At 39.0% G+C, this 13,525-nt stretch overlaps 1 protein-coding gene across 1 annotated transcript; it reads left to right on the top strand.

Annotated features, from left to right (window-relative positions):
* Nucleotides 1-9,060: 9,060 nt before the first annotated feature.
* Nucleotides 9,061-11,513, top strand: LOC149807360 (uncharacterized). Its single transcript, XM_089954194.1, has 2 exons — nt 9,061-9,070; nt 10,555-11,513. The coding sequence occupies exons 1-2, from the start codon at nt 9,061-9,063 to the stop codon at nt 11,511-11,513; spliced, it is 969 nt and encodes a 322-aa protein (XP_089810320.1).
* Nucleotides 11,514-13,525: the final 2,012 nt, after the last annotated feature.

Here is a 13,525-nt window from a genome sequence, read left to right on the forward strand (position 1 = left end):
AGACGACATTCATCTTGTTTAATTTCGTCCCATACAGCAGGAGAATGTGCCGTTCTTATGAGAAAGCCTGTCAAATTATATTTGGCAAATTCTATGCGATGGCTGGTGTTTATTGTTATTTTCTCTAAATGTCTGGGTTTTATCTCGACTATTTGCGGAATATTCATAGCTGTTGCATGTAATGGACAATGAGTTTAATTTAATCTTCATCCCATTTCCAAACTCTGTTTTATCTTAATTGCTATCGTCAAAATATGACTTCTCTGGTTGTGGTGTGTTCTTTTTGCGTTTGACGGATGTCTGTTCTAAGCAAAATGCTCTGTAAATGATAATCATTTTCATTTTCAGAAGGTTAGTTCCCATATGACCGTGAAATGAGATTTAAATCTCATCAGTACCATAAAGCAAATGATCTGGCCGACACATGACGTTTTACATTATTTTACCCTCTCCATACCACGGTATCGTTCCATTTGCACAATATATAAAGAAGAATATGAGGAACTTGGGCAAAATGCGTTTCAATTACTGGGCCGGAATTCAGTCAATATATAATTAAAGTCCATAAAAGAATTGAATGCATTTATTTAACAGGTGCACGCAATAAAAAGGAAAAGTAATCCAAATGCGTCAAATTTAAATGCGTAAATTAATTTTCTTTGACACTTTCTTAATTTTCGAACTGCATACTGTATTAAATCAAAGCTTTCAGCTATCTAAAGTAAAAACAAGCATTAACAAGGTATTAAGATATATTTTTCTTCTGTTGCTCGTTTTCATTAAATAAAAAACAAATTAAGATCATACAACAGTTAGAGCTCTCTAGAGAATACCTAACATGTTGCAGTCATTTCGTGGATTCTGTGGAAAAAAAACTGTTACACTGACCGTCCTAAAGGAAGAGTACACTGAATTCAAAATAGAGTATCAGGTTTATACAATATAACTTGCAGGAAAGAAACATTTTGAGACATTGACACAAATACTATCATGAGTGTCAGGATAGGCTAAATATGCACTTGATGAACTTGTAAACTTGTGTAATTAAGAAATGCTTGAAAAGACAAGGTATTATATTATGTCATTGAAGCTGACCAAAATAATTATTGCTAACAGGAAGAAACAAAACGTACTCTATGCCTACTTTGGAAATCTTTCAGATGCAGGATAATGAACATAGACTCAGCTTCTTTTCAATGCCTTGAGTTAACCATGGAATTTTGTTTCCCTGTTTCATTAATGTTTTGCATAGCAAGGAAGCAAGAAACAGAGCACATCTTGAAAATCCACGCCTTTTGTAATAAAGTTGAATGATGGGAGACGTCCATTCATTGCCAGCAGATCAAATGTTATACAGTAGTAAGACAGTAGCTGGATCAGTTCTTAACATCAAGCTTTTAATTTTATGCAAATTATATTGCATATTTCCGTATTTGTCTTAAGTACACTAAGCAATTTGGGTGTTGGCTCATGATGATCTTTGACAACAGTACAATAATATCCGTTTTTGACATATCATGCAATCTAACATTTTAAGAAACGGCACAGGAGTAAAGCGATTGCAATAACTCTAGGTTATTCGGGTTTGTGACAATGCATTCCCACTAGGAGAGATTCTCGCAAATACAGGAGGTTTCATAAAGACTTTATCAACAGTAACATTTGTACACCTTTGTTTCACACTCTTTTCTGATCCTTTGCAGAAGTCATTCCATGGAGAGCAATAAACACTCAAGTTTGGTTCACTAATAGACGGGATCAATGTAATTTGTTCTGAACCAAGGTTATAAAGTTCTCTGTCATCAACTTTAGATTCTCTCAGTCCGAACCACATTTCAAATACATTCCTTTTTAATATGCTTTATCCATTATTATTTATAACTGACATTACACCTAGCAATAAACTTGATAACTGATTGTCACTTTAGCCACATGCAATTCTCCCCGTGTCTCCCTAAATTAGTGCAGATAGCTATATTTCGGACATCTGACACCGTTGCACAACACGATTCACTTCCCAACATTTTTCACAATTTGTCTCGGAATTAAGAAACATAAGCTGATGATGGTTTACGCTTTCATGAGGCACATCTTCCTCTCCACCTCCTCCAGCAAACCTCACATGAGCCAACACCACTGATCCTTTCAAGCAAGTAAAAATCTAAATCTTGAGACCAGTGCAGGTATGGGCGTTAAAAGGATACTTATGTGATTCAGGAGAAGAGACGAAGTCTTTCTTTCAAATGCTGCCAATATAAGAAACATAAGCCAGAGATGGGCAGAAGCTTCAATGAACACAGTTAACACAGTATGCTCTTACTCATAACGATATGAAAGTTCCCAAGTGAGCAATAAAAATACCATCTATTGCTATTCTTCATTCAAGAGTTAAAAGTACATGTGACTCTTTGTTCGTCTTGGATGTGCAGCATTCTACCATTATAATAATATCTTGACGGGTTATACCTTTGTTAATCCTCCCACTATTATCTTTGGCCATTATCAGTCATAAATGTTATGTAATTTGTGGTCATTAACACGATCACCTTGTGTAATTAATGTCAGAGGCAAATTTATAAGTCTTGGGATATGTTTCGAGTTCCGATATGCGGATTTTACTAACCTTTATATGATAATTCCGAGGAACGTGGTTTTGGCTGTGATCAGAAAGCGTTTTGGATATTGGAATTAGGATATATGGACGTCTATTATGATCGAGAACAACACTGTTGTACACTGCAATCTTGTTAAATTTCGCTTAACCCCTCCAGAAAATGTTGTTTTTTTGGAAACTTTTCAATGTTGCAAAATGTTTATATTTCTTATATATTTCGTCATTTAGTGATCTTTTCCAAAAAAGAGACCTAACCATCCGTTCCGTTCAACTCGTTCAGCTACAAAGCACTACGAAGATAATATATCCTAGTGAGAGTAGACAAAGTTTAAAAGAGATGGATATGCTCTCCATGGGATTTGACATCTTATTCGAAATCATGCTGTCATTTTATAGCATGACGCCCGGGAGACGAATCACAATCATTTGTTTTGCGCCAACAGACAATGGTTGGCATAATTTGCTTTTGAGCCTTAATTATCAAACAGTTTAGCAACTCAGATACACGCATGAGCGGTGGAACGTCCTCGTGAACTAATTATGATGTCACTGTGGTCTAAGGTGAATTGTCACACGTTGAGATATATTTATCCCAAGAATTCCATTAAAAGACTTCCTGGGTTTCTCAAAATATTATTGTAAAAAAAATTTGCAATTCAAAAAACAAAACTGCTCTCTTTTCAAATTTATCACAGTAATTACGTCCAGTACGCTTCCCAAAAATGTAAGAGACAAGATTTGTGCAGACGTCAGCATAAATATTACTAAAAGCCTTTTGGCTTTACAAGTGGGGACAAAATATCTTCTAAATAACGTGCATTCACAATTCAATCAATCAAATGCACGCACACACACACACACACACACACACAACACACACACACACACACACTGACTGAGTGACTGTGATCTTCATTGTATTGACAACTGTTACCTGACTGCCAAACCCGAGTCAGAGATGGAACATAATATGAACCATTCATTATCAGTTTATGATTATTTCGGTCTCAAAATTAATATCAAGAAGACGGAGGCTAAATCTTCCTGGTGATGAAACCAGCGCCAAATTTGGTAAAGCAAGTGTGACCTTTGGCAGACTATGCGCAAATGTGTGGGAGTGGAGAGGCTTCAGTCTGCAAACAAAACTGAAGGTCTACAAAGCCATTACACGTGAAGTGGGATGCCCTAGCCTCAATGGGAAAATGCATTACAGACCCCCACTGGGACACTCTAGTCCCAAGTTTTTTAGCACATCCTGGGACACTCTAGCCTCAAGTTTATATTTATCACATCCTGGGACACCCTAGCCTCAAGGTAATTGAACATGGGGAATAGTGGGTCTGTATAGCGTCAAAGGAAAGTGGGGTTGTATAAGTACAATAAGAATGGAACAGGTGAGGTGACGTCACGGTACTAAATATTATCAACAATATAGCAAGGGGCTGACCTCAGCATGACCAAAGAGCGGAGAAAAACCCTAGAACGTGTGGCGTGACAGAGACATTTATAACACATACAACACAAATCATACAAACACAAATAACTATACAAATAGCTAAAAAAAAAAAGTTAGGCAAGAAAAACGATGGAAGCGATTGTTTGCCAAAGTGATATTAAATTGCTTGTGGGGTAAAATGGCAAAACGACCGTGTTTACCCAAGACGGAGTATTTGACAAAACCTTCCCGTTACTTTCAGATGATTCACGACAGAAGCAAGTACATGAAACACGAAGGCGTGAGGACTTGATCTTAGTTAATTATGAAGAAGAACTGGACCTTGTACAAGCTTACGTGACAGCCCACGCTCGCTTAAAATTGTACGAAGTTTTAGAACTGTTAGGAGATCGCGTACTGTATTTTGACACGGACATTTACATCTACATCGTTCGCCTGGGTCACTGTTACCATAAAAGTGAAGGTGACCGTTTAGGAGCCTGGACGGACGAGCACCCCGACGACAAAATTCCAAGGTTTGCTAGTGGCCGTCCCAAACATTACGGCTACGAATTCCGGAATAAACAAGGAAAGGTGCACACCGAGTGCAAAGTGAAAGGATTGACTCTCAATTATCGCAACAATCGAGTGGTGAACTTTGACGTACTGGAAGACGCTTTACCTTCTGGACAGGATGGAAACTTTAAAGTGACCAAGAGTGTACGTTTAGCCACACACAAAATGGTCAGTCGGCCTATGGAAAAAGTGTATCTAATCGTGTACCAGAAGCGAGTGCGGCTTCTCAAACACTTCACTTTTCCGTTCGGACACGTCGATATTGATCAGCATATAAAAAGGACAACGATTGTTCATTGTCGCTACCAATATCAAGCCGGAAAGATGAATAATTTTAAACAGACATCAGTCAAGTTCGGTGATTCTCAAATGGAGTGCGATGCTGGTCCTAGCGATGAGAACGATACCGTACGCTGTGACCTCATCGATTCATTACCTTCTCATGGGAACTTTGCAATGACTACTACTACTACTACTACTACTACTACCACTACTACTACTACTACTACACCTACCATGGAAAGTGATGCTGTGCGTGTCAAACCTGACGGATGCGAAAGCGATGCCACTCGTTACAGAACACCCTATCACTTTACTGGTTTTCTTGGTCAATTTTATCCTCAACGTGAAGCCATGCAGCTACTACCCTACGGATATCATCGAAAACTGAGCAAACTCCTGCGGATTTCACCCTACCCTCATCGAAACGAGCCTGTGAAAGACGACTATTCGTTCCCTGTACGTTTGCCTGAATACTGCGACTTTGAAAGTCGATTCCAAACCTTTTGAGGAAAATGGCCTAAATATCTAAGAGGACCTACCGCTGAAGAATTAGCCTGAGCCGGATTTTCTACTTGGGCGAAGGGGATAAAGTAAAGTGCTTCAGTTGTGGTGTGTCACTACACCAGTCGAGCAGAAAGATTCGGCTTACCTGGAACATACTCGATGGTCAACGGATTGTCACTACCTACCTTTAGTTGGATATAGTCATTGAACTGGCATACCATGTCGTTTAAAAAACCAGTTTGGCTAGGAGTCAAGCGTTAGACAACACCTAGAAAAGTATTTAAACCCCATTTAAGAAAATAATATACAAGGATTACCAAACGAATTGCAAGAAATTTGGCAGGGACATGCCAGAGCAAAATCTCATTTGGTGACTGTAGAACCTTTGTGTCGAGGAAAGTGAAAAAAGTGAACAAACGCATCAGATTTCTCAGGATCAACTCTGCGTTCTTCCGATTATTTCGCTTTAGACCGTTTACATCAGAAGATTTAATTGACATTCTTTACCGTTAACCTGAATAGCAGTGGTCAGAAATTACTCACTATGTCCATTATTTTCGCTCTAGAAGAAGATTTTAAATAAAATAATACTGACTGGCATGATTATGGATACTTTACATTCGTGGTTTGCCTGTGGAGTTGAGAGAACGTATTTACCGAGAGCTGGTCAAAATACAACTCCAACGAAAAGAACAATTCTATTTGTTATGTCACCGGTGTTTAAACCACTGGTACCTGAATGGTATAAGAGGAATAATTCAGATGAATGTATTCCAGCGATCAGACATTGATCAACTATTCATTGTCAGTACGGATTGGTTTGTTACTGCTGATTCTATTTGCTACAAGGTAGACTTACTGCAACGAATTCCAGAAGAAGAGTTAGAGGGTTACCAAAATCTTTCACACAACGTAAATTTCGTTCAAGAGAAAACTTCTGAACGAAGTGTGACGTGCAAGTTAGTGACTAAACCATTTAGGTTCGCCACTGGATCATCTCTGATTATACGACCATCTCTGTGCATACAGTACATATATTAGCTCAGACAAAAGAGGGTATAAAAACGGACTACTATGTCACAATCTTTATCACAAATTCCATGGAATGAAATCAATGAGAGTATTCAGACGGTAGAGGATTACCAACACTTATTACATGAACTGTGTCCGTTAAATTGGGGTCACCGTGTGATGTGTGTCTTAGTGACTTTCTTTCTGGGACTTCTTTTACCAGCCTTACCAGCCGATTCCTTATGGGCTCTTTAGGACCAAAGAAGTGGGAAATTATGCCCAAGAGTTGTGATCTACAATTCAAACGTTCAGTGGAAAAAAGTAACTTTTAAACCTGTGCTAGTGACAGTGCTAGAAGAACCCGTCACCGAGAAGGACCACTCCCTTCAGGACAGGACTGTCATAGACATTCCCAAAAGACCATTCCGGGAGGACACCTGAGTGACTGTACCCAACGTAGAGACTCTAAGAGCATTACACACTGTCCCTAAGACACATTGGTTACCAAAAACATGTTGTACAGTCACTTGTTTATATTCCACTTTGATCATTTTGATGTGTTTTTATTGTTGTACTTAACCATTTGGCTTTTATGTAGTTTTGTCTTTCGTGTTGTTCATGTGACATTCCTTGCTCTATGGCTACCTCTGCTGTTTCTGCTCCCTCTTCCTCCACTTTCAAAGTCATTGACAAACACTTAGATCGTGCCAGTTGGGAGGCTTTTTATCTTCGCCATCCCTTTAGCATGTTAATTGCCGGACCTAAAACCGAATTTGTCAAACGATTGATCGAACATAAACACCATTTGATAGATCGTTCACCTCAACGAATCGTATGGTGTTACAAAGAATGGCAATTGGCGTACAGCCTTTTTGAGAGAAAGTTAAGGTGATTCCATCGTGTTTGTGGAAGGCATTCCTAGCGAAGACAATATAATAGTGTCTCACCCCAGTCAAACGCATTTGGTCATTTTCGACGACATGTTAGGAGAATACGAAGAAGAAACTGTCGCAATTAGCCGATCCTAGCATCGACACTCAAACCAAAAAGCAAATCATTTTGAAACCTGGCGGTTGTGGTTGTCATTATTCGCTCCCTTTTAAAATGGGATCACAATGCCTCCAAAGTTCTCCCGAAGAAAACGCCACTCCCAAAAAAGCCAACCCACCCCAAAGAAGAAAAAGATCAACAGTGTCAAGACCAGGACACAGCCCCGGAAAAAAAATCCCACAGAAAAAGAAAAAAAAAAGTCCCCAGAAAAAGAAAAGCCATCAGAAAACAGTTACAACCCGCAAGAGAGACACTTCTACCGGACGCAACCCCTTTACATTCACAAACCACGTCCTGCAGCGACGGTGACCGCGTCTCCAGTAGCATCAGGTACTTCCACTTCTCTATTGTTGTTAATGTCTGCCAAAACGAATTTGACCCCCGTTCTTCCTCAGGTGACGCCGTCCTCCTCTTTAGCTGCAATGGCAGCTGCTCACAAAGTACCTGGCCCCAAAATCAAAGTCCAAGAGAGATCGGGCAAGTTACAGAGTTTGTAGGATTTGTCAAGCAAGAACTGTCTCGATTTAGTCCGTTGCGAACCCCTCCACGACGCGTGATGCCTGTCATCAAGTTGATACGACGTAAAGACAATCGGTTTCGACGCGTTCCAGTATGAAAAAGACCTGACGCAAAGAATGGGAATCAGACCAAAGCCATCACATTACCACCTCCACCACCACTACCTTCCACCTCTACACCGGACAGCCGTTTCCAAGCCATCATTTCGCCCCATCCAAAGTAGCATCAATGAAGAAGTCGTTAGCCAGCATTTACTACGGTCCATCCCATCCTGAAGGTTACGGAGAAGTTCAGAAATTGTATCGTGCTGCCAAAACCCGTCTGAAAAGTCTCCGTTTACCTCAAGTGCAACGATGGTTACAAGAACAAGCTACGTACACTTTACATAAACCCAATTTTCCATAAGTCGCACTAGAGTGAAGGGCATCGATCATCAATAGCAAGCCGATTTAGCCGATGTCGCTCATTTGGCCACCTATAATCGTGGCTACAAATATTTTTTTGTGTCATCGACGTCTTTTCCAAATTTGCCTGGGTCCTGCCATTAACTTCCAAATCGAACATTGAGTTAGTGCGAACCATCCAACTGGTGGTGAAACAAAGCGGTCGTCATCCTCTTCGATGGCAAACTGAGAAAGGCACCAAATTTCTGAACCAAGCTTTCCATAAAGAATTAAAGAAATGTGACATTCACTGTTTCATCACCGAGAATCCCAAAACCAAAGCCAGCATCGTGGAACGTTTTCAGCACACTCACTTTGAAAGAACGCATGTGGAAATATTTTACGCATCAACACACTCTCAAGTACATCGACGTCTTACCACACTTGGTTCAAGCGCACAACCAATCTTACCATCATAGTTCTACAACCTGACGGCTCGGTTACATAGTGTTCTTTGAGCACATAAATGCGTGGGGGACGAGGCACTGATTCCTTCCCCCAGGAGTAATTAAACAGCCAGCCGTGCTGGCATATAACCGTCGTACATGCCATAGCTGGGCGAAAACGACGTAAGTTCAAATAGTCAAGTCAAGTCGTTCGCGCCATTCAACATTAAATAAGCGATGATGGCAATAGGTATTATAATGATATGCAACGAAGCACCTGAAAGCTAGTGGATACATTTCGATGTTCGTGTCTGTAGAAAAAGTCTGATGTATATATATAATTGTTTCTGTAGCTACAGTATCACCAAGGGTTTTAAGTAAATGAAAAAGGCGGACGGTGAAGTAAACTGCTTTAGTTATGTTAATCAATGTGAAAAATTGTTAATTTTCTGCTTATCGAATATTGTTATTACAATTTAGATCTTCATGATATACTTAGTACATCAGACTTTTTCTACAGACACGAACATACATATACACGGTATCAACATTATATTTTTGTGATGCATTTATCTCATTTACTCCTGAAAATACCGACCATATACATATGTATGTATATATGTATGCGTGTATGTATGTATGTATGTATGTATGTATTCATGGAAACCTTTTGTAAAATGTCCATCTTACTGCCTAAATCCTCTCCCCTATGAATATGTATAGGAAAGGAACAACTCACCCGTAGGTTATAGCATGTCTTGCAGGTCGTTTACCTACATCATATCGGAAATTTACTTTCACGCGATTTTTTAAACAACTTCTCCGTTTTACTCAGCTATCAATACTATAATTTTAGCGTGTATATATAGACTAAATACAGTTCTAGCCTAATGAGATAAGTAACATATATCAAATAATAATATCTACAGAGAAGCATAGATGATAAAAACGATTTTTTTTTCGTTTTTTATTTTACCTCGAAAAGCGCGTTTTTATACGTTTTTTTATTTTTTTGCGTTTTTATATTTGGTACTTCCATTTTTTTTATCATCGGCCATACAGGCGGTCCTCTGTCATACTCTAGATAACAAATATCGATCAATAATGAATCTATGATGCTATCCTACGTAGCGTAAACATGCTACAACATAGTGCTGATATCTGGTAGTGTAGGCCAGGCGTGTATACATTGGAAGATGACGCTGTGTTTAACCTTCTGCAGTCCCTTTTTTGGAACGTTTCGCATGCTATAAAGTCATATTTTTGTAGTTTTTTGAGTATTTTCTAGTCATCAGATCAGGATAAATATCTTTCACAAAATAGCAATTATAGACTGAAATTGACTGTAAGCTATGCCTTAACAATTTTCATATACTTTATAGGTCTAGTTGACTACGAAAACATCTTTTAGAAACTCGTCAGTCGATATTCCACATAATAGTCGTAGTGTTTCGTGGAAAAATCGATTTTCCCACTGCGACAGCTCGGTGAGTAGGCCGAGCTGCCAGGGCTACAGAAAGATACTGGCTCGTACTGAAGCCTTATATACACAGCTAACGGACCAGTAGCGGTTAAGATTGTCTGATAGTAAATTACGAAATTAAAATAAATACCTCTTGTGTGTAGCCGTTAAAATGCCGAAAGAAAAAAGTGAAGAATGGAAACATGTTTTAGTACTAGATGAAAAAGATAATGTCACTTTGAGCAAAGTTAGTTGCATTTACTGTAATAAAGAATTTCACGGTGGTGTTGTACGTATAAGAGGTCACCTACTTGGAGATCCAAAGTGTGGCATCAGGAAATGTTCAAAAGTTCCATGTGAAGTGCAGCAGGCCTTACAGAAGCAGCAGTCAGTGAGACTAGAAGCGGAAGCGAAAAAACGGAAACTCGACGTACTGGATAAATCCACAAAAGCCGCTAGTAGTGAGGCGAGTGAGAAGCAGATGTCGTTACCCTCTGTGTTCGCGAGTGCTACGAAAAAGGATGCAGACAAAGCTGTCGCTCCTTTGTTTCATACCAGCGGCATACATTTCGCTATTGCCGACAGTACTTATTTTAAGGCTGCTATAGCTGCCGTGGCAAAATGTGGTCTTCACTATAAAGCACCAAGCAGAATCAAAATTTCAACTGAAATGCTAGCTGAGGAAGTACATCAAGTGAAACAATATATGGCCTCTTTTAAGGAAGAGGCCGTCAAGCACGGAGTTACGCTTATGTCTGATGGTTGGACAAATGTGCAGAACAAGCCCATTGTTAACTTTCTTGCAGCTACTGGTGACGGATGTATTTTTCTCAATGCTTTGGATACTTCCGGCGAAATCAAAGATGGATCGTTTATTGCTGGTGAGATATCAAAGTGCATTGTATCGTATGGCATGGAAAGTGTTATACAAGATATTACGGACAGTGCATCAATTTGTGTTGCAGCTCGTACGATGTTACAGCAGCAATATCCTAATATAGTTTTCTCGCCATGCACGACTCACTGTCTGGATCTTTTACTTGAAGACATAGGGAAGCTGCCATGGATAGATAGTGTAATTACTGATTCTAAAGATATCGTTAAATTCATCACAAATCACCAGTATTCCCAGGCCTTGTTTTCGCAATCATTCTCATCTAGACCTTCTAAAGCCCGGCGAAACGAGATTTGCTACTCACTTTATTATGCTCCAACGCTTGAGTACAGTTAAGGATGCTCTGCAGGAAACTGTGATAAGTCGTGGGTACAAAAAATGGCTAAATGATACAGTTTATAAAGAGAAAGGCGAGGCAGTTACAAGCATGCTTTTGAATGGAACGTTTTGGAGCTCGGTGGAAGCAATAACTAAAGTGTGTGAGCCGATTGTTGAGCTACTGCGACTGGCTGACGGAGAAGTACCTTGTACAGGAAAAGTATATTGGAAAATGTTCCAAATCGATCAGTCTGTGGAAGCTGCTGATTTACCACCAGCACGAAAAAAACAAATTCGCCAGTTCGTTATGGACAGATGGAAAATGTTGCATACAGATCTACATGCAGCCGGTTTTGTGCTCGACCCTGAGCATTCTCAGTTTTTGCAACATCAAAACGAAGAAGTCGTCTCAGGCTTTCACGCGATGATAGAAAGAATATACGGTGACGACGTTCAGTCGCAGGTGAAAGCCGTGCAACAGCACGTCGTGTATCGTGCAGGACAAGGATTATTTGCTCGACCGATGGCGGTTGCAGCTGCTAAAGAAATGGCAGCATACAGGTGGTGGATGTCATTCGGAGCTCACGTTCCGGAGCTGCAACAAGTTGCGGTTAGGGTCTTAGCACAGGTGACGTCCGCCTCCGCCTGCGAGAGAAACTGGTCAACATTTGACTTCATTCACACGAAAAAGCGAAACTGTATGCAGTGCAAGAGAGTGCGAGATGTAGTGTTTGTGCATGCAAATCTTCGCCTAAAGGAAAAGCTGGACGATATAAATTATATGGAGGAAACCATAGAGTGGTCAGATCAGTCAGATGGTGATAACGACATTGAGTGAAAAAATTTTCAATGTTATCTGGACTACGGTTTAAAACTTTTGACATTTTTTCATACCTGTATCACTGAAACTTTAAAACTGGTATGTATCGTGTAAATAAGTAAAATATTGATTTTTGTGTTGCCTAAAAACTACTGGAACGTTTTTTTTTTCGTTTTTCATTTATTGAGAAAAAAATGCGTTTTTTACGTTATTTATTTTAATTTTAACGTTTTTAACATCTATGCAGAGAAGCATTGAGCGCTCCCTATTATCGAAAAATATCCAGGTCTTTCTTTTGTTTAAAACAAAGACATCTGTGACACATCTTATTTTATCATACGGAGAAAAAAGCTTTCATGGTAATAAGTCGTTTCAGAACTAAAGAAAGTTTAATTCTTACTCACAAGAAAAAATTACTATATTCTAATAATATAAAATCAGCACCAATAATAAAACAATAAATTGTTTATATTTAAGTCATATAAAAATAATAGAACATAATTTAAGGAGTAATAGAATTCTGGTTGATTAGGTAAAATCAGTCAATGAATTAAGGGAGCCATTCTTATGTGCATGAATAGCGTTCTGTAAACAAATTGGACTCGACAATTGCATATACATCTGTCAAGAAGCTAGACGTGTTATACCGTGTATATTGGGAGATACACACACCGCCATTCTTATAATGGGTGGCTTTGCTATCGTGAAAAATTTATAGGCCATAAAACTTATAATAATCCATGAAATTTGCAAAGAACGGTATTTACGGAATCTTTACTACGACCTCAAAGGTCCAGCTGTTTTAAGAATATTAATCAGTTATGGATGGAAATTAAACTTGATGGCGAAGAAGATGCAAAATCAATATGTGGTACGATAAGAAGCAGTCTTTAAGACTTCAAGAAACCTTGATGATAAAATAGTCTACTCACACATTACATAAGCATAATTCTCTGTGGAAGTGTTTATATAGTAGCGCAGATAAACCTCTTCAGGTGGATCAAGTTCGTTAGGAAGCATTTCCTACTTGAATAATGGTTATAGACATATTTTGAAAGTGGTAGACGTGTTGTCCAAATATGTCTGAGCTAATAAAGTAAAAACTAAATGGCAGCTGAGATAAATTATGCCATTATGGAAATGGTTTAAGATTTAAAGCCAGAACAAATACTCCTCAATAAAATGAAGGGATTTTAAACGAAAAGGTATC

This window comes from Sinohyriopsis cumingii, chromosome 1, assembly GCF_028554795.1.
Source record: "Sinohyriopsis cumingii isolate HCF-2022 chromosome 1, ASM2855479v2, whole genome shotgun sequence".
Taxonomy (NCBI): domain Eukaryota; kingdom Metazoa; phylum Mollusca; class Bivalvia; order Unionida; family Unionidae; genus Sinohyriopsis; species Sinohyriopsis cumingii.